General features: G+C 35.9%; 1 protein-coding gene across 1 annotated transcript; it reads right to left on the bottom strand.

The window, feature by feature from the left end:
* Positions 1-5,816: 5,816 nt before the first annotated feature.
* Positions 5,817-8,004, bottom strand: LOC132040491 (stellacyanin-like). Its single transcript, XM_059431140.1, has 2 exons — positions 7,706-8,004; positions 5,817-6,200 (listed from the first exon to the last, which is right to left on the bottom strand). Exons 1-2 carry the CDS (start codon positions 7,887-7,889, stop codon positions 5,896-5,898), a joined length of 489 nt encoding a protein of 162 aa, XP_059287123.1. The 5' UTR covers positions 7,890-8,004; the 3' UTR covers positions 5,817-5,895.
* Positions 8,005-20,146: the final 12,142 nt, after the last annotated feature.

Below are 20,146 nucleotides of genomic sequence, written 5' to 3' on the forward strand. Positions count from 1 at the left end.
TGTAATACTTGTAACAAGTGAACGTATATTCCTTTGTCTCTAAAAACATCTTACAATTAATTAACTCTACAACTATTGTTTAGAACATTGCAAAAGATTTGACAATCAATTCCTCGTATGGTCAATCAAGTTAAGAAAATTATCTAGTACAGTCATTTATCTTTTTTTGGTTCCTGATATGGTCATTCAAGTTTATAAATTTACCTTACAAAGTAACAAGAGCCAAAAGTCACTTTAAAAATTAGAAAAAGGGTCAAAGTAGTCCCTTAAATTGAACTTTGAGTTAAAACATTCCTTATTTTTTTTAACACCGAACAATAATAATCATTCAACTATTTTTCACTTTCTTACTTCGTAAATTAGATTGTGTTCGTCCAATAAGTCCATAATACAGATTTTTTTAAAAGAAAAATAATCATAATGTTTAAAAGTAAAAAAGAAACGAAGAGTGTTAGGTGTGGTTAAAAAGGTACTAAAAATTTAAATGAGATAAAGGTGTCACGACCCAAAATATACAATGCCTCACAGGGCTACCACATTAATACCCATATTGGCCACACACGACCAAGAAATCATTTAAAGAAGCATCACATACCTAAGGGTGCTTCTTTAAATGATTTCTTGGTCGTGTGTGGCTAATATGAGTATTAACGTGGTAGCCCTGTGAGGCATTGTATATTTTGGGTCGTGACAAAAGTGGTATCGCAGCAGCTTCTTCCCTAGGGTGTCTACTGCCGTGTCCAGCAGTCTTGTTTATGGAATTGTGAAAACGCCACACTTATAAACGGGGAGGCTCGCAAGGCATTTTAGGAATAATTGACCTTCTTCTTTCTCTTAGATGCGTGCGATAGAGCTATGTTATGAGATTCCCTTTTTTCCTAATCGTGTGTTATGATTTTGACAATACCTATGAAGAGGAAAGCTACGACGGCCCGGACGTGCAAGACGGTGGCGGAAGGACCGAACGGTGAGCCACCCGAGAGATAAGAGGCCGAGGTCTCATAACGAGATTCCATCTCGGGACCTCTCCTCCCACCCCCGAGCAGGAGCATGAATGGGCTTCGGCTCCGGCTCGATTCACTCCCTAGTCCCTCGCGGTGCCCGAACCCGACGGATGGCCGAGGATATTCGATTCTTCCGATCTAGTTGGTTACCGATCGGAGCTCGGCGGCAAGGTGCGCAAGGTGACGGAGCGGTTGGTGGCAAGAGCCCGCAATTTTATGTCCGAATCCTCCAAAAATTTATGGGTCGGCTTCTAATGAAGAGCCCGGTGGCTTTATAGATGAGATGCTAAGGACGTTGAGAATAATACATGCTTTTGATACCGAGTCGGTTGGGCGGCTTCTCATAGATCGCGGGATGTGGCATCCACCGGTACAACACTCGGATGTCTTCGCAGGGCAAATACACCTTCCAGGTATGGCAAGAGTTTGTGGATGCCTTCCTCCAACATTATACACCGAAAGTTCGACGGCCCCGAGCCGATAAGTTCTTAAATCTCGGACAGGGAATTTGGTGGGCGAAGTACGTGTCCTCGTTTTAATTCTTTGGCTGATATGCCTCACCATGGTAGTAGCCTACATGGGGGACCGTGGCCGCGGTTCATGAGTGGTTTGGGACCACATTTGATTAAGGAGGCTTGATGTACCTCGCTCCAAGACGAGATGGATATTGCTCGTATTCAGGCCTATGCTTAAAATTTGGAGGAACAAGAATGCGGTAAAGGGCGGCGTGATTCGGATAAAAGGTCTAGTAAGAGGCCCAGATCTTTCGGAGCCACTAGCGAGTTCAGAGGGAGTCAAAGGCAGCGGTATTCTAGTCATGCAAGCCAATCAGCGGCCAGTGCACCTTCCCGATTCGCTGGCAAAAGATTTGATCACCCCATTTAATTCCGGATAGGGCCGCAGCTCTAGAGTTTCGAGTTCCAAGCATAGAGGCTATCCCAGTCAGAGAAGACCACCCGTGCCACGGTATACCTAGTGTGGTAAGCTACACTCAAGATAGTGTCGTCTGGGTTTAGATGGTTGTTATGCCTGTGGATAGCCAGGGCACCTGATGCGTGATTGTCCATTCGGTAGGCCGGCAGAGGTAGATCCAGCCGCCGGGATCGGTGGCTGGTTCTTCATCCCGTGCGCCCCGCGGGGCAGTTCGCGAGCACCCGGTCGGTCACGGTAAGTGAGGGGAGGAGTCTCCGGAGTTCAGTCGGTCCTCGCCGGACCGTATCTGCGCACCTGGCGGACGTAGATCTGAGTCCTCCCCTGACGTTGTCACAGGTATATTGTCAGTATGTCCCATGATGTTATTAGTGTTGGTGGTGTTGTTGTGTTGGTTGTTGGTATTGTGATTTCGGGCTAGGGATATAAACAGGGGAGATGTTGCACGAATTTTGACAGATTCTAAAGGAGTTTGATTTAAAGACTTGAGATAGGCAGATAACGATAAATCTACCAAGATGTATGATTTCTCTTGAATGTAGATTTAGCTTGGGAGAATAATGTTAAGTTAAGTAGTAGAAGATCAATCGGGTATGTTAAGGCTAGTCCCTTTCTTTCCAAAGGCATGATTCCTTTCTCGTGAACCCATACATGTTTTCCATAATGTCCTTATTCCCAAAAGCTAAAGATTCATGATTCTTAGAGTTCTTATGATGCTAAAGATGAGTATGTTTTTATGATGATGATGATCATCATATTTCTAGAAATTTCAAAATTTATGGTTATGATGCTATTATGATATTGTTGGGCTTATTTCATGATTTTCTTGATTTCATTCATTATTGTAGATCTCACCTTATTATAACTGTTCCTTCAAGGAGGGACATAATGATGATAATTGTTCCATAAGATAATCGGAGGTTACCGACCTTACGTCACTCCGATGGGAGTTATAAAGCTTTTGATTGAGCTCTCATGCATGCTTATGTTATGTATGATTACACCGGCCTAGTTGGCATGCGACACTACTACGGTGGGCATAGTGGGCGGCTTATGGATATGATAATAACACGCCTATATGGCGGGCGATACCACTTTGGGCATGGCGTGAGATGGTTACCCCGACACGGGCTAATGATTATGTTATATATGTATGAGAAATATTTTCTGTTAAAAGGCTAAGCATGCATGATATCTGCCTTATGAGGCAATCAGATGTACAGGTTAACTTTATCTCATGTTATGTTCCATATTTCTCCTTATGTCATTTTCATGCCTTACATCTCGAGACATTATTCAGACCGACGTCCTTTCTCAGGACGTTGCGTTCGTGCCCGCAGGTAGACAGGTAGATGGACCTGGTTCTTAGGAGTTTTATCAGCGGAGTTTCAGAAAGGCTCCAATTGTCCCGGAGCTGCAGCTCATTGGTACTACTCTTTTGTATACATAGACCTGGGTATGGCAGAGTCCTGCCCCGTCCTTATGGATCCCTGTATTCTATATATAGAGGCTCGTGGACCGATGCATGTATTTAGATATTCCATAGTCTTATTAGTATGTGTTGATGTAAAGTACTTAGTCAGCCTTGTTGGCTTATGTTTATGGGCGTGATTGTTGATGATTACATACAAATGTGCCATCATCTTGTGATACATGTCCTTGTAGAGTATGATGCATATGAGCTAGCTTATGGCCCACCTAGAAATAATTATGAGATGTATGATTAGAGGTACTTGGTAGGTTAGCTCCGAGTGCCCGTTATGGCCCTCTAGTTGGGTCGTGACAAAAGGGAGGAACAACTATTGTTCAAAATTGGGAGAGATATTTAACTTTTTAAACAGGGTTGGAGATCTTCAAAAGATTTGACAATCAATTCCTCATATGGTCACTCAAGTTAAGGAAATTATCTAGTAAAGTCATTTATCCTTTTTTTTTTTTTTTTGGGTTCCTCATATGGTTAGTCAAGTTTATACATTTACCTTAAAAAGTAACAAGAGCCAAAAGTCGCTTTAAAAATTAGAAAAAGGGTCAAAGTAGTCCCTTAAAATTGAACATTGAGTTAAAACATCCCTTTTTTTTTAACACCGAACAATAGTAATCATTCAACTATTTTTCATTTTCTTACTTTGTAAATTAGATTGTGTTCGTCCCATAAATAAGTCCATAATATAGATTTTTTTTTTTAAAAAAAAAAAAATCACAATGCTTATAAGTAAAAAAGAAACAAAGAGTGTTAGTAGAGGTTAAAATAGGTACTAAAATTTTTAAATGAGATAAAGGGAGGAACAACTATTGTTCGAAATTGGGAGAGATATTTAACTTTTTAAACAGGGTTGGAGATATTCAAAAGATTTGACAATCAATTCCTCATATGGTCACTCAAGTTAAAGAAATTATCTAGTAAGGTCATTTATCTTTTTTTTTTTTTTTTTTTTTAGTTCCTCATATGGTCATTCAAGTTTATACATTTACCTTAAAAGTAACAAGAGTCAAAAGTCACTTTAAAATTTAGAAAAAGGGTCAAAGTAGTCCCTTCAAATTGAACTTTGAGTGAAAATATCCCTTATTTTTTTAACACCGATCAATAATAATCATTCAACTATTTTTCACTTTCTTACTTCGTAAATTAGATTGTGTTCGTCCAATAAGTAAGTCCACAATATAGTTTTTTTTAAAAGATAAAAAACAACTATTGTTTAAATAAAAAGAGATATTTAACTTTTTAAAATTGGAGGGGGGCCAAAAATGTGGGGGGGGATAATTTTCACCAAATAATATTACAAGATTGACAAATAATATTTAAAAACTTAAAAAAAATTAATATACAATGATGATATAGAATCTCCTCATTTTATGTGATGTCGAATGATTTATATTTTATGATGATTTCCTTTTTTTTTTTTTTTTACTTAAATTATGCCCTTTCGGGCCTTTTATTTAATAATTAAAGAAGTCCAAAAAACACAAAACGTCCTTCAATATGCATCTATGTTTTTTTTTTTTTTCCTTTAAGAAAACCCTTTATAATTAATCTTTACATATGAGTTTTTTTCCTATTAGGATCTAGTTATTTTTTGTTTGAAGGAATGCATTACCTTTCTTATTAATTATGAATTTTGTAGCAATAATTTTTAACGTACAAGAAACTAACAATTAATTTAAACTATTTTATCAAAATAAAGATTACTCATAAAATGAATAACTAGAGCACATTATTTTATTGTTGATCCTAAGTTTCCAAGCAAATGGAGTACATATAGGCTATTTCATATGCTTTTTTTAGCAATGATAAATTGAAATTTTTATTTTTTTCATTTCTAAAAATATCAGTCATAGTTTTTCATGTGCTTTGTTACTTTTAATATCAGTGTTAGAGTTGAACTGAAATTGTACTATTTTGTGTAATTATATGATTGTTAGTGTTTTATGTTAAAGAATAGGACTATTTTAATTGAAAATTCAAACTTAAGGGACTACTTTAGACCTTTTTCTTTTATTTTTAAAGTGACATTTAGTCTTTGTTATTTTGTAAGACAAATGTATAAACTTGAATGACAATATGAGGAACCAAAAAAAAAAAAAAAAAGATAAATGACTTTATGCTTTAATTTGCTTAAGTTGAGTGGTCATTTGAGGAATTGACTCCAATAATCTCTGAAATACTCCCGTCGTCACATTTTATATGACACTCTTTCTGTTTTATTCAGTCCCAAAAAAAATGTTTCTTTCTATATTTTGAAATAATTTAACTTTATGAGATGATTTACGGTACACAAACATTTATGGCTTGTTTTAAATTACAAATTCTAGAAGTCTTCGTTTCTTTATTAAATTTAGTGCGAAATCAAACACCCTCGTATAAAATGGGATGAAGAGAGTATATAGTAGAATTTAGCCCCAAATAAACTGAATCAAATCATGGGTTCGATATGAATTCAGGTATACTTATATATAGATCTGCTTAAATAAAAATGGCCCATGCAATGGAAGATAAACTGAGCAGAAAACTGGCGAACACGACCGTCGAGGAAGAAGAAGAAGGACGTGGAGCATTGGAGGTGGCTGAAACTGTAATAGCCAGTTTCTGACCAGCTAGACAGTGCTTCCCAACTGTGCAAATGTAATAATGTTCACCAGGAGATTCAAGTGTAACATTTGCTGGCCCTGTTGTGATAGAGTTGCCTATAACATTCTTGGTATTGCACTCTTCAAATGAGGCTTTTGCTACTTCTTGCACGTCATGTCTGCTGGTGGCAAAATTGAAAACTGTTCAAGAAAAAACAAGAAATTAAATGTCATGTATGTATTACCCAGAATGCAAGGGTATAGTAATATCTCCCCATCGAAAAATTATACAGTATATACATTAAACATAAATATTAATTTACTGAACAACCTTAACAAAATTCTTAGCTTCGCTATAAACCAAAATATTTCAAGCATGACTAGCTGAAGGGAAAGGGAAATGAATAGAGTTGATTTCTTAAAGTGTCACTCAATTATGAAAAATAGGTGAATAATGTTATTTATCTTTTGCTATTTCACTCAAAAGATCATTTTTCTTTCTTTTGTATTAGAAAATTCACTTATCTTTTGTTACTTCATACAAAAGGTCTCTCAAGCCAGAAAGTGAAATATCCAAACATTTTCTAATGAGATGACACCTAATTTTTATGTCAAAAAATGGAAAACATTAAACTTAATTCATTTTAACGAAAAACCTCCAAATCGACTCACTACTTGACTCATAAAGTCCCTTTATATGTTAAACAACTGCGGAAAATGTCAAAAATTACAGGCTTGGTACCTTTCATTGGTTTGTTGATCGGCTTTAAAATTATTTTCAAATTATGTTGCTAACAGAAAATAACCACTAATTGAAGCTAAATGACCCATTTCAAATTGGATGGTATTTTTCATTCCTTCATTCTTAGCTTATTTAACTAGAATATTTAATGTTACATCACTTAAATATCAGCAAACAAATATTCATATTTTTTGTGAATATTATAAAATGTGAATATTATAGCAATTATTCATATTTTTTGTGAAGCGTATTTCCCGAAAGTCAAACTCTCACTACTTAAGTATATTTATTCAAAGCATTTATCATTTTTTTTAACAGATAATGAGATTCTATTACTTACCATATAAACGAATTTCTGGACATTTGTTTAGCATATAAATAGCTATAACGGGTCGGATACTGGTCGAATGCAATATTTTTGGTTAAAATGAATTGAGTTTAATATTTTTTGGCGTAAAAAATTAGGTGTCATGTTATTTAAATAGCCGGATATATCACTTTCCAGTTTGAGTTACCTTTTGAGTGAAAGAACAAAAGATTAGTGAATTTTCTAATATAAAAGAAAACAAAAAGTGATATTTTGAGTGAAATAGCAAGAGCAAAATCACTTTTCCTATACCAAAAAATAAAGTAATTTTGTGTTATGTTTGTAGGGCTAATGTAAGGAGCAGTTTATATGATCGACATGGAAAGTGGTCCGATTAATACTGGGTTTAGGGTCTTTCGCAACCTATATATACATAGCTTTCCTTCATAATTATATATCCTACAAAAACATCATTCATTGTGTAATAAGGTGTAATAAGAGTCGGTGATGATCGTGGTTTTCTTCCACATGAGGGTTTTGACATCAAAATTCTCTACTCTTCTTTTTCGTTGTCATTGCCTAAATCACCTATTTTCATTAGTTAAATAACCTTATAAGTAATCAACTCTTTATAGAGATAGTTGTACAAAATAGTACCTAGGGTGTCGCCAACTTTGAAGGTATTTTTAGAGGCCCAGGTTGTGTAAACTACAGAGCCACTGACTGGTATAGTCCAAGCTGTAGCTTCCCCAACAACATGCACTGTTTGTGCTGTTGTGACTTGTAGCAAAGTTGCAATGGCTAAAGCACCAACAACAACCATGCGCATAACTTTGTCCATGTCTCTATTTTTTTCTTCTTTTAATTTTTGGAATAGAAAATTCTCTAGTTTTTTGCAACCAGAACTAAAGAAGTTGCTGATTGTAGGTAATTCCTAGAGATGTATATATGAGATATGCTTATTATGGGTTATGGCCAGGTTACTTTATATAAAGAAAGGATTTTGAATTGGTCTCAACTTGATGTTACCCGGCATAGCAGGGAAGTTTTAAGATAAGACCATGCAAATCCACTCCATTAACAGCGGGTGCGCACATTCACTGCTTAATTTCCACTTTTATCCACATATGCACTTGATAAGTTTTAAATGTTCTATATCTTAAACTTATTCCTACGGTAAATTTATAGCCTGTTTGGTCAAGCTTATTTTTCTCCAAAAGTGCTTATTTTTCTCAAAAAGTGCTATTTTAAAAAGGGAGGTGTTTGGCCACACTTTTGGGAGAAAATAAGTGTTTTTGGAGAGTAGCTGCAACAACCCGTTCGATCGTTTTAGACATTTTTACTCTTATTCTCCAATATAACCTTCCCTGTAGCCTGACTTCCTGTATTTATGACTTGCGGGGATGGGTGGCACGATTTCCGAGGCTATCAAGCAAGTCTTGGTTAGTTTTGAGGATTTTAGAGTCTTTTGAGTTTAATAAGTGAAAAGAGTTGACCAATAGTTGACTTTTGGATTATTGCGCCTGGAATCGAATTATGATAGTCCTGTTAGGTCCGAAATGATTTTTGACTTAGTTGAGCTCTTGGTCTGGGTTCCGAGGTGTCCGTGTGTGTTTTGGATCATTGGTTGGGATGTTGGTTTTGGTTTGGTTGGGATGTTGGTTTTGGTTAGGTTGGGATTGACTTGGGTCAACAACGGGTCAAGGCGACCTGTTTTGGGAAATCCGAGTGCGCGAGCGAGTTCGTAGCGGGTTATGATAAGTTTACTTGTTTGGTTTGTGTCCGGGAGATCTCGGATGAGTTTCAAGTGTTGGGTCGGATTTGGTGAAAATTAGATTTTTCTGGTTCTGGTGTAACCGCACGTGCGAGATGGGTTGCGCAGGTGCGGAGTTGCACCTGCGGGTCTTTGGGCGTTAAGTGAAGCCTGCACCTGCGTGGATTTTCCACAAGTGAGGCGACGCACCTGCGGAGGGATATCTCGCACTTGCGAGGATCCCTGAATCAGTTCATAAGTTCCCCATTTCAAATCTTATTTCCCCATTCTCATAATTTGAGTTTCACACTTCGGTTTTGGGAGATTTGAGAGGGGTAATTCAAGCTTCTTCTTGGGGTAAGTTCTAAGCTCAATCTTAGTTATTATTAATGATCCCTTACATTATTTTATCTTTCCTTTCATGATTGAAGGTAGAAAACTTAGGGTTTGAACCCACTTCTAAGAGTCTGGGTTATATGTTATTAGATGCTCAGACTTAGGCCTTTGAATCTATCTTGTGGATTTAGACTTATTAAACATTGGGTAAACTATTTCTAGCATAAATTTACCAATTCAATCCGGACATTAGATGATTTGATTTAGGGCTTTTAAGCATATTTTGGGATTTGAGTAAATAATAAAATTGAAGGCTCATTTGTGATTAGAAATGGATGATAATTAAGATTATGACAAATTAGATTATGGGTAGGGTGAATTTAACTTAAAGTACTGATTTTTCCCTTGTGGGCCCCGAGGTTCAATTTTGGGTTGGTGTTTTTGGTTTCCTTTTAGAAGAATGACATTATGTGTGTTCATGGATTCATGTTCTAACGTAGAATGCATATTTAATAGACGTTGATCATTTTGAGGCTCTCCGAAAGGCAAAGGCATTGACTTGAGGTTCGTGGCACCTGTTCGGCCTTCGAGGTGGGTTATACCCTTGTTAGACCCCGATTAGATAATCGTATATCATGGTAGATGTTGACACCTAATTTTGGACCTCCAATAATTTTATTTAATTGCCTAGAGTTCTTGGATCTCAAACGGAGTGAAATATGTATTTTATAAGACAAAATGATTTTTACAAAATTACTTCGACAATATTTTGTCATTTCATTTGGCAAAACGAGTTCAAATATATATTGTGAGTCATTTAAAAAAATACTTTGAATATTTTATCATTAATATTAAGGTATTTGTCAAAATTCAACCCAAAATAGTTCAAAACAATTATTCAATTATTTGCTTTAAATTATTAAATATCAAACTGACAAATATTTTACTCCGTTGATTTAAGAAAATTGATTAATTAAATGAAATAATCAATTTACCTCTCAATTTTAAATTGCATTTGCATTTCTGTGATTCAAATTGATTACAATTAATCATTTGTTAATTGTGGTTACATTTGAAACTCTTTGCTATGGTTAATTGTGGCTCTATTTGAAATGGCCAATTGCATGATTAAGGTCAATTAAGGTTATAATTGCAAAATTAGTCATTTTATGCATATGGCCGTTTTAAAAGTAATTAATTGGTTAATTAATGATAATGTGGCCCTGATTGGAATGTTCAGTTAATGGACATTTTTTTAAATTTAGGCTATTTATGAAAGGGGACATTTTCAGCCCCTCCATATATACATATATACATGAATATACACGATTATACATGTATACACGTGTATATCATATGTATATGTGTATATAACGGGCCATTTTTCTTTTCCTTCTAAAAAATAGATTTCGGAGTCTAGTCCAATTTCGGACCAGATCCGGCCCAATGTCACACATATATGCATATAGTGTATCAACTGACCCCATTTCCTCTTTTGTGGAAAAGAGGTCTCAAACCCTAGCCGCCCTCGAGGGATTTTCTCTCTCTCCGCATCATGTTGCCGGAAACCGCAAAGTCACAAGCGAGTCTACCTTATTTCAGTCCAAGCTCGACCATTGCGGGTAATTGCTCTTACCCCCCACCGTCGAGAGAACCACCGCATGAGAGGTAAGAAACCCTTTTTTTCTCTCTTTCTTTTTCTGCACCACAAGACGACAATCCTTAATGGATTTTGTCTTATTGTTAGGCTAAAGCCTCGATTTCTATTGGTCTTCCCGATTCCACAAGGATTTAAGAGGAACTCCTTATAAATCAACAAGTCCCACATAGGTTGATACACTGAAAGTTGGGGTTTTTGGGATTTATATAAAGGACCTCCTAATTTACAACACACAGATCTTGAAAGTCTCATTTTTTTCTATACTAGCACTTCTGCTAAAACCTTTACTTAGTTGGGTTTTAAGTCTAAAATTTTATTTCTTTCTTTGTGGCCGAGTCTCGGGTGAGGAGCAAAAGGCTTCAATTCCAATCTCGGCAAAGGTTGTACGAAGAAAAGGTAATTTTTCTTCTTTTTAGTCATTTTTCTTAAATTTTTGCCTATATTTAACATATTCATGTGTTTAGCTTAATTATGTGTTATTAGGTTAGTCATTAACATGTTTGTATGCTTGTTTAGTTTAACTACTGTTTAATTAAGTGTGTGTTAGGCCAATAGTAATGATAGATGCCTGTTTAGTTTGAGTCAGCTTAGAATAGTCCGTGTTTCATGTGTAATTAGCATACAAAGTTGTTAGTTCAATTTAGTATTGTTAGTAGTTTTAGTGTTAAAACCTTTCTGCTTTAATTTTGCGTGATGTTAATTGCTTATATGCTAATGCAAGGGCTATTATATGGTTATCTTATTTTAGTTTAGTATTGATTAATGTTGTCATGACTAATCAGTCTTTAAGTATATTGTAGTTCATATATGCTTAAGTGTTAATTTAGATTTAATCTTAGTTTGATCATTAATTTGCATAAACATGTCATTTGTTCACCGTAAAGTAGCATTAGGATAGCATAACTACCTATTTAGATTAGTTTAGTCATTTATCCATTAGTTACTTATAGTTTGCTTTGTCTACCTAGTCCTATTGTGTGGTCAATAGTAGTTCATCATGTTTGACATCAAGACACAATTGGGGTTTAGTTAAGCATATAGGAATATGACTCTTAAATTGCTTAAGTCTAAATTGTTTAAATGTTGTTATTAGCCTAATCCAGCATGCCTAGAGACCTTCTATACACAATCTGTTTAAATCATGAAATATTCTCCATCTATGTGCCTCATTGATGTTTAAGTCCCATATAGTGTCTAAATAAGAGTTTAATTTAGTTATTTGGGAACTTTACCTATTAGAACAGATTTAAAATGGCATGAAAGTTGTTTAGTGTGACCATTTGACCATAACTTTATCTTGCTTGATGAAGCTGTCTATATAAGTCTTGTATTGAGTCAACATGCTTCTGCTGAAGTCTCTGAATGAATGTTTCTCATATGTCTTCATGATAATTTGGTCTTAACATAGCATAATTGTTTGTCTTTAAGTTCAAGTAGTTGTAGACTTGCTAATAGGGTATATGTACTCATCTAATGTCTCTATGTGATTCATGGTATACCAGTAATGTTTCAGACCACTTAGGTTGGTTTTGCATGTTTTGTGTGAATCTTTTGGCGTGTTAAGACTTTACAACAATCATTTGAGATGATAGACATGTTTTTGTATGCCATTTTGACTAGTTATGCCCTTTCTTTCCACTTTTTATGTCTATGTCCTGCCTAATATTAGCTTGTGTGTGTCATCATGTATTCGCATGTGCTTAAGTTATCCTTTTTGTATGAAAGAACTGAACCTGTTGGTTTGAATACTTGTTTGGAAAATCCCAAAGATGGCATAAGCTCTTTCTGTGGTTTGAAAGTGACATGTTTTGACCTTATTCTTACCTTATGAGATTTTGTATGCATATCTTGAGTTAACTTTGGCCCTGCTTTGTCTTATTGATCCCTTTGAGGTAAGATGTGTATGTCTTAAGTTTGGTTTGGCCTCACTATGTTAAAAGCTTTCCTCTTAAATGATTTTAAGCTTCCCCCATGTTCTGAATACTTGTTTGTTGGTGTGGTTTGACTTTGTCCATGATAGGTGTGAAATCAGTCTTCCCATATTGTCAATCTCTCAACTTTCTTATAATCCCTTTACCTGTGTTAGTATGATACAATTCTGCAATTTGTTCACTATATGAATATGAATTTGATGCTTAGTTTAAGGACCTGAACATGCTCACTCCAGTTTTGATTTAGCATGAACATAAATGTGTTAATAGCTTCTCTTCTCCGTCTTCTATCTTTCCATGATTTACTGGTTAGTCTCATATTATGAGGTTGATATAGGTATTATCTTGGTAGTAATTGAAAGAAACTTGTCCTGTGCTTGCTTTTGTTTAATTTAAAGTCAAGAATTGCACATCTATGGATTAAATGTTGACATACATGTTATAAACATCAATAGCGATCAAATGCATCAAACACGAGTTATGTATAGCCTGATATATGTTTAACCTGCATTATTTCATATCTACTGCTATCCTTAGCCTTGTTTTGAGTTGTTGCTATTCTGATATCTACAAAATATACAAAGTATACATGTTTTGTGTACACCCTGGTGTATATAACGGGCGGATACCTTGTATATCATTAAGATAAACTTATAACTCTGTCTTGTATACGTTGTGGTGAGGGTTTGGGCATAAATCTTCCTATGTGTGTGTCCTATTGGGCCTACTCCTACATTTGGTATCAATCTACTTTATATTCTGGGCTTTGGTGGTTCTGATGTGTAAAGATGCACAATGAATATATAGGGTGTATACACATAGAAGCATATAGGAAGGTACATGTATATATTATGTATATCAGTGTTGTTTGAGTAGGAATCTCTAGCTTTATATGTTAATATGAGACTTGTGGGTCTGCCACTACTTTGTCACTGAACCGGGCCTGTTTCCCCTTTAAATGATTCATGTTATTGTCAATATTGGGCCTTCACCTCTTGCGTGCTATTCAGTTTGGGCCTGTCTGCATATTCCTTTTATTTCATTTGCTTGGGCCTTTTTTCCCTTTATTTACTTGATAAATCATGATGAATATACATATCATATATACACTTGTACACTTGATTAGCATGTATATTTCACTTAAGTTTTATTTAGTTTAGAAATTAAGTATAGATATCATCTAACTGTATTTTCCCTTTCTCCCCTCTTTGTTTGCACAGGACTTCATCGTGGGCCACTCGAGGTCGCACTCTTTACCGGTTTTGAAACGGACTTGGGGTAGACCCGTTGACTTTTTAAATCAACTCGTTTAGTCGTTATTGCATTTTCGATCCTTTTGACCCTTTCCAGAGTTTGGTTAGCTCACTTTTGACCCGAAAGGATTGTTGACACGTTTCCCGAGGTGTCTAGATTCGATTCGGGTGACTTTTTGTTAAATTTGGGCTTAAAGCAAAAAGGAGTTCACTCAAAGTTGACTTTTGAGTAAACGGACCTTTTTCAAAAATCTTTCGATTCGGAGAGAGGTCCGGATGGTCGTTAGAACTTGTGTGTATATGGTTTCTTATATTCCCCAATGCATTCGGATGCATTTTGGGACTTTGGTTGGGAAGTTGGAAATGAGGTGTATCGGGTCTTTAATCATATATCTTCCATTATTGATGACTCGGTCAAAATCGGGACCTCCGTTGAATTTTGAGGCCACGAGTGCGTTCGTAATGTGTTTTTATGTGGGTTTGTGTATGTGGTTTGTGAGCAGATGGTCTAGGGAGTGGGTCGGGATTTCGGTTGAGACTTAGAAAAGTATTTGGAATTTTGGTACCTGGTGTCCGCCAAAGCGGCTTCCCTTGGTGAGTGGGACGGCACTAGCGATATTATCGTAGACAAAAGTAAACGGTGGGACGGCCCATGCTAGGGTATTAACAAGCCCTCAGCTTGTTTGCACCATTATGATGCCAAATTGAGCGTCCCGACGGTCCGAGGGACTTGGGGAAAACTCTTGGGGCGATGGCTAATCTCCTTATACGTGGCTTATTCCCCGATGCCTCCCTTAAGTGAAGAAGGTAAATCGGTCATGGATACTTCATCTTATTTCAAGATTTGTTGGTTGGGTGATTGTGTTGATGTATCTAAAAATTCCTTAGTCTATCATTTATCACCGAGTTACGAAAATTGAGCTCTTGGGAAGAGTTAATTTAGCAATCCTAGAAGATTCTTGGGGAAAACACTTGGTGATAAGTCTTGCTAATCTCCTTACTAATTTGAATTATTCCTAATCAATCTTTATGATTTCCTTACCTAGATTTCGTTAATTCTTTGATTTTGAGATGCCTCTAAGAAGGTAAAAGTGGGTTTAATGGATATTTCATCTAGGGTTTCTAAATCAAGATTTGTTGGTTGGGTTGATCTTAGATTATGATGTATCTAAGGTTGTTAATCATACATCTTCCATTACTAGTATTGAATCCCATTGAATCAAATTGATGTTAGGGTTTATACCCTTAGATATTGGGGGTTTTGCTTGAATTTCAAATTGGGTGAATCTTTGAGTTAATTTAGCAATTAGTTGACGGGTTTTGATCGCATAGTGTTTAATTTGATGTTTTACCCCCTAGTTTCCCGTTTGTCCTTGTGGGGCCCGTTTTCCCAAATTCTAGGGTTGATTTTGACCTAATTTGAATGATAGCAATATGGGTATCGATCTTCATGATTTCTAATCTAGATTTCCAATAAGACTTGGAATATTTTGGTTTGCGACTTAACTTGATTGGTTTTCTTGTTTGACTTGCATGTTCATGTTTATTTATCGGAAGGGCAAGGCTAAAGAGTGATTGTTGGTGTTTGCTTTGCATTCGAAGCCATCCACGTGTTCATTTTATGGCTTACCACTTGGTGAGACTTTTCTACTCACCGAGACATGAAGGAGAGAAAAATAGAAAGAAAAAAAAAAAGCATATATTTTATATATATATTGTCGAGTGATCAAATTGCATGTAAACCTTTAGGGATGAAGTTGGGTTAGATATTGCCATAGGTTGGGCCATGTTTTGTGATTGGGGCTAGCCACCCCGTTGTGTTGTGACTTGATTGTTATATTGTGTTGGTTTGATGCCACGTGTTGTTGGTAGATATTGGGAATGGCACATGTGTTATAATTTATATAGGCTAAATATATACATGTTCCATCTTGATTGTGACATGGCAGTACCTTAATTATTGATGTTGATGGTAGTACCTTACTTATTGATGTTATATACGATGTACGTGGCCAAAAATTTTGAGAGAGAACAATTTTCGTATGACTTGTGTAGTCTTTCATGATATCATTGGCGTACCCGTAAGGTACTTATGATATTGATATTGATATATGGTTATTGATGTTGTAAACGTGTATAGTATTGTACATAAATCTTATTTAGTGTGTGGTTGTTGTTGTTATGGATTATGTGATGTAAGAAATAGCGCGCATTGATGTTGAAGTGCCTCTCAATCCTTCATGATATCTTTTTGTTGGTACTTGATGAAACATTGTGATGAGTTGGGCTCGATTTTTAAATGAGAGTGATATCAGAGTTCGATATCCGATGTTAGTCCCGAAATCGTGGATTGAGTGAGTGCATGGATTATATGTGGAATCCCCGGGTGATGCGGGAATGAGAACCCTCGGTGGGGAAGATCAATTCTCGGAGTCTCGTTTCCGTAGGAAAAGTAATGGATTGAATTGGATTCTTCGATGTTTATGCAAATTCGATATCTATCCGGGACGAGTAGCACTTAGACTTCGCGAGTCACCTTAGGTTGTGCTTCTTTGGCATGTCCTAGACGTGGTAGGTGATTCGTCCGGTAACTCCACTCTATGTGTACACAACATTGTATGGTTTCAGATTGGACATATTGAGACTTGGCACATTTGGGTTTAGATGCTCTACTTAGGGGATGACGTGGACTTGGTTCCGATTATGTTTGACTTATACTTGTTTATTTATGGCTATGGTCCCTATCTTGCTTTAATGTTACGATATTATGTTAGCTATACTTAGTCGGCCGATGATTACTTCATTGAGTCCAAATGATTTATGTGATTTTGTCTCACTACTGCGCTCGTGCGCTGCATTCTTTTATGAATCACGAGTACCGCATTCGGCAACTCTTCACTCCGTCTCCGTGGGCGATAGTCGCATATATATATATATATGATGCATCGAGTTTCCAAGGTGAGCACGAGTTGTTCGCCGCCTTGAACCGAGTCCCTCTTATTATTATATATATATATATATATATATATGCACTTTTCTACATGATGACATTTTACCTACCGAGTCCCTCGTTACGATTATTATATTCCGGACTTGTATAATTTCACTTAGATGCTCTTGTATGGCTTAGACCAAACCTTGGGAGTATTTCCTTAGTTTCGCACTATTTCTATTATATATTATTGTAAGGCTTACATGATTATTCTCTTCCGCTTGATTGATTTATTTATTTATGTCTTTACTTATAGTTGGGTTAAGGGTTCGCTTACCGAGGTGGGAAAGGTAAGTACCCACACGACTTAGTCAAAATGGGTCGTGACACAACCTCTTTTCTTGATCGAGTCTGAAACCAAAATAAGATGATTGAAGGCCCAACCATGGGTGAAAATGGTCAGTCGGTGGGCTTAGGTAGGCCCCATAAACCCTCTCTATTTGACATTATATATGTGTATATTATTTGGATAATAGTTGTATATGTAAACAACACTTGTAAACATATTGAAACCCATATATGTTAGGAAATCCCGAGTAGAGATTAGAAAGGAGTTTTCAAATGATTTTATAAAAATCAAACATGTGTCAAGCTAAAAATCGCATGTAATTAGTAAACTTGAGAATTTTTGCAACGCATTTCAAGTAATAAGAAATCTAAAATCAGCATTATAACGAGTTTAAGGGATTCAAGATGAAATTGTTTTGGGCCAAAAAGGAAAGAAAAAATGGATTTTGTTGTACATGAACTCAAATGGATTTTGGGCCTGTCATTCATAAAGATTAGCAAACTTGGGTTAATTTTGGATGAAAAGTAAGACAAAATAGATTTCAAAAAAATAAGTGTAACATGGACTTTCAAACTCATTAACTTAAGGTTATTTTCAACTTTTTGGGCCCAAAACCCAAACCTTAAGGTAATAAAACAAGAGGAGATATATTTGGATTCTAGTCCGAAGTAAGATGGCTTTGGAAGGATATTGGCTGACATAAAATGAGCTAAGACAAAACAAGTAAAAAAAATTCTTCATTTACACTTATATGAAATCTACTCTATTTTTTCAAGGGAGATATACTCCATTTACTTTATTATATATGTATATAAACTTATAAGGACCAAATCATGACATTAGGACCAAGTTAGTAGGACTTTACTTAAGAGAAAATCTTAAGTGTGTTTTGGTCCAGAAATGAACTGATTTTAACTCCCTTGTAACATTTTTAAAAGAAACCAACTCTTTTTCCTTAAAAAAATATTTTTTTCCCAAAAAGATGGAGTTATGATATTAATATGACAAATTTTGCAAGAAATAATTATCCCCCCGTTATTTTAGTACTTTTTTCAGTGAATCACACATTTGATGTTCGAAGGTCACACTCTCCGCCACATTGGCGCCACGTTCTACCGATCGTGGTCTTCTTCTTCTTCTTCTTCTTCTTCTTCTTCTTCTTCTTCTTCTTCTTCTTCTTCTTCTTCTTCTTCTTCTTCTTCAAGAAATCAATCAACCCATTTTCCTCCAAAACACACATTTCAATTTCATCATCAATCATAAAAAGCTTATTTTTCAAGATCAACCAACCCATATTCTTCCTTATTAACACACACACATTCAACCCATTCTAAACACACACACACACATTTTTTCTTGTTTGACACACACATTCAATTTCATCATCAATCATGATTTTTCCTAATTTCCTTTATAAAATTAGGTGGGACTCTAAAAAATATAAAATCCGAATAAAGTCTATAACCTCGTTTATTTTGTAAACAATGAAGGGCAATTTTTATGCACTCCGTAAAAGTGAACCATAAACAATGAAGAGACATAGATATATTGATAGGGAAAGCATGTTAGGCCATGGGGCATGGTTTTGGTGATAAATCCATTGCCTTGGTATGGATATTGTTATTTATTTTAAGAAAATGGGTGTGTTGTCGCCAAGTTTGCTAATAAGATATTATTGTTTATTGAATGTGTGTGTGTGTGTGTGTCTACCTTATCACTTTATATGGCAGTTTACTTATTACACGGAAAAGGGAAGGATATTATTATTGAACTGAGTTGTAATTTGCTTTCGTAACATGCATTTATTTATTCTATGATTGCGATGTTGTTGCAATTGATTCCATGATTGTCATGCTTTTCATTTTCATACATGACTGTTTTGATGGTAAGGAAGTGATTGACAGCCTCCGAGGTCTTTGTCGCGGTTGTACGCGATGTTTATTGATAACCTTTATGACAAATCTTTTATTACACTGAAAATAATTATTATCGGGGTGTTATTGATACACGAGGTTTTTGCGGGAAATCGAGTTTTATTGATAGCTTCCAATGTCTTTGCCTAAGTGCGAGATATATTGATTTTTGCAAACCCTTTTAAACTTGAAATTTCCTTTATATTAGGTGGACTCAATATAAAAATCGTCTTTGAAAGAGAGCGATGTGGTACATAGACTTCGCGGATCCCCCACGAGTCATGACTTTGAGACATAGCCCTTAACATGTGTGTACAGGATTGGAGAGGTGGCCTAGGGGCATTGTATTCCATTGCATCACATTCATTCATTTACTCATTAATTGTCTTACTTGGCATTTTATACCCTCTGTCTGATCTTATACTTGAACATGTTTCGTGACTGCACCTAATTGCTCATGTGCTCAACTTGTTGATTTCTTCCTTTGCATGCGTTATCTAGTCGTTTCGGCCTATGATGCCTATGAGTACTAGTATTGTACTCTTGCTACTTTTGTTGCATTCCTTGTGGAGTGCAGAGTTGATCCATATTATTGTCTGAGACCTCGCGACTAATCCCGATGATGTTCGTCAGAGACTTGGGGTGAGCTACTAGTCGGATCTATAGCCCTAAATCTCTTTTTATGTTATGCTGTCTACTTCCTATTCTATAGACATTTTCCCATTCTTTTACTTAGAGTTTTGTAATGTCAGTACTCAGATAATGTGTTTCTTTTAGAAGCTCTTGTACAAGTTAAGACCAGGTTTTAGGGGATGTAATACTTTTAGTTATTCCGCACTGTTATTAATACAAAGTAAGTCATTTAATTGAATTGTTGTATCCAATTATGTATGTATTTCATTTAAACGATGTGATTAAGAGAAGAGTTCGCCCACAAGGGAGATAGTGTGAGTGCCCTCACAACTCGTGAA

The sequence above is a fragment of the Lycium ferocissimum genome, chromosome 12, assembly GCF_029784015.1.
Source record: "Lycium ferocissimum isolate CSIRO_LF1 chromosome 12, AGI_CSIRO_Lferr_CH_V1, whole genome shotgun sequence".
NCBI classification, from domain to species: domain Eukaryota; kingdom Viridiplantae; phylum Streptophyta; class Magnoliopsida; order Solanales; family Solanaceae; genus Lycium; species Lycium ferocissimum.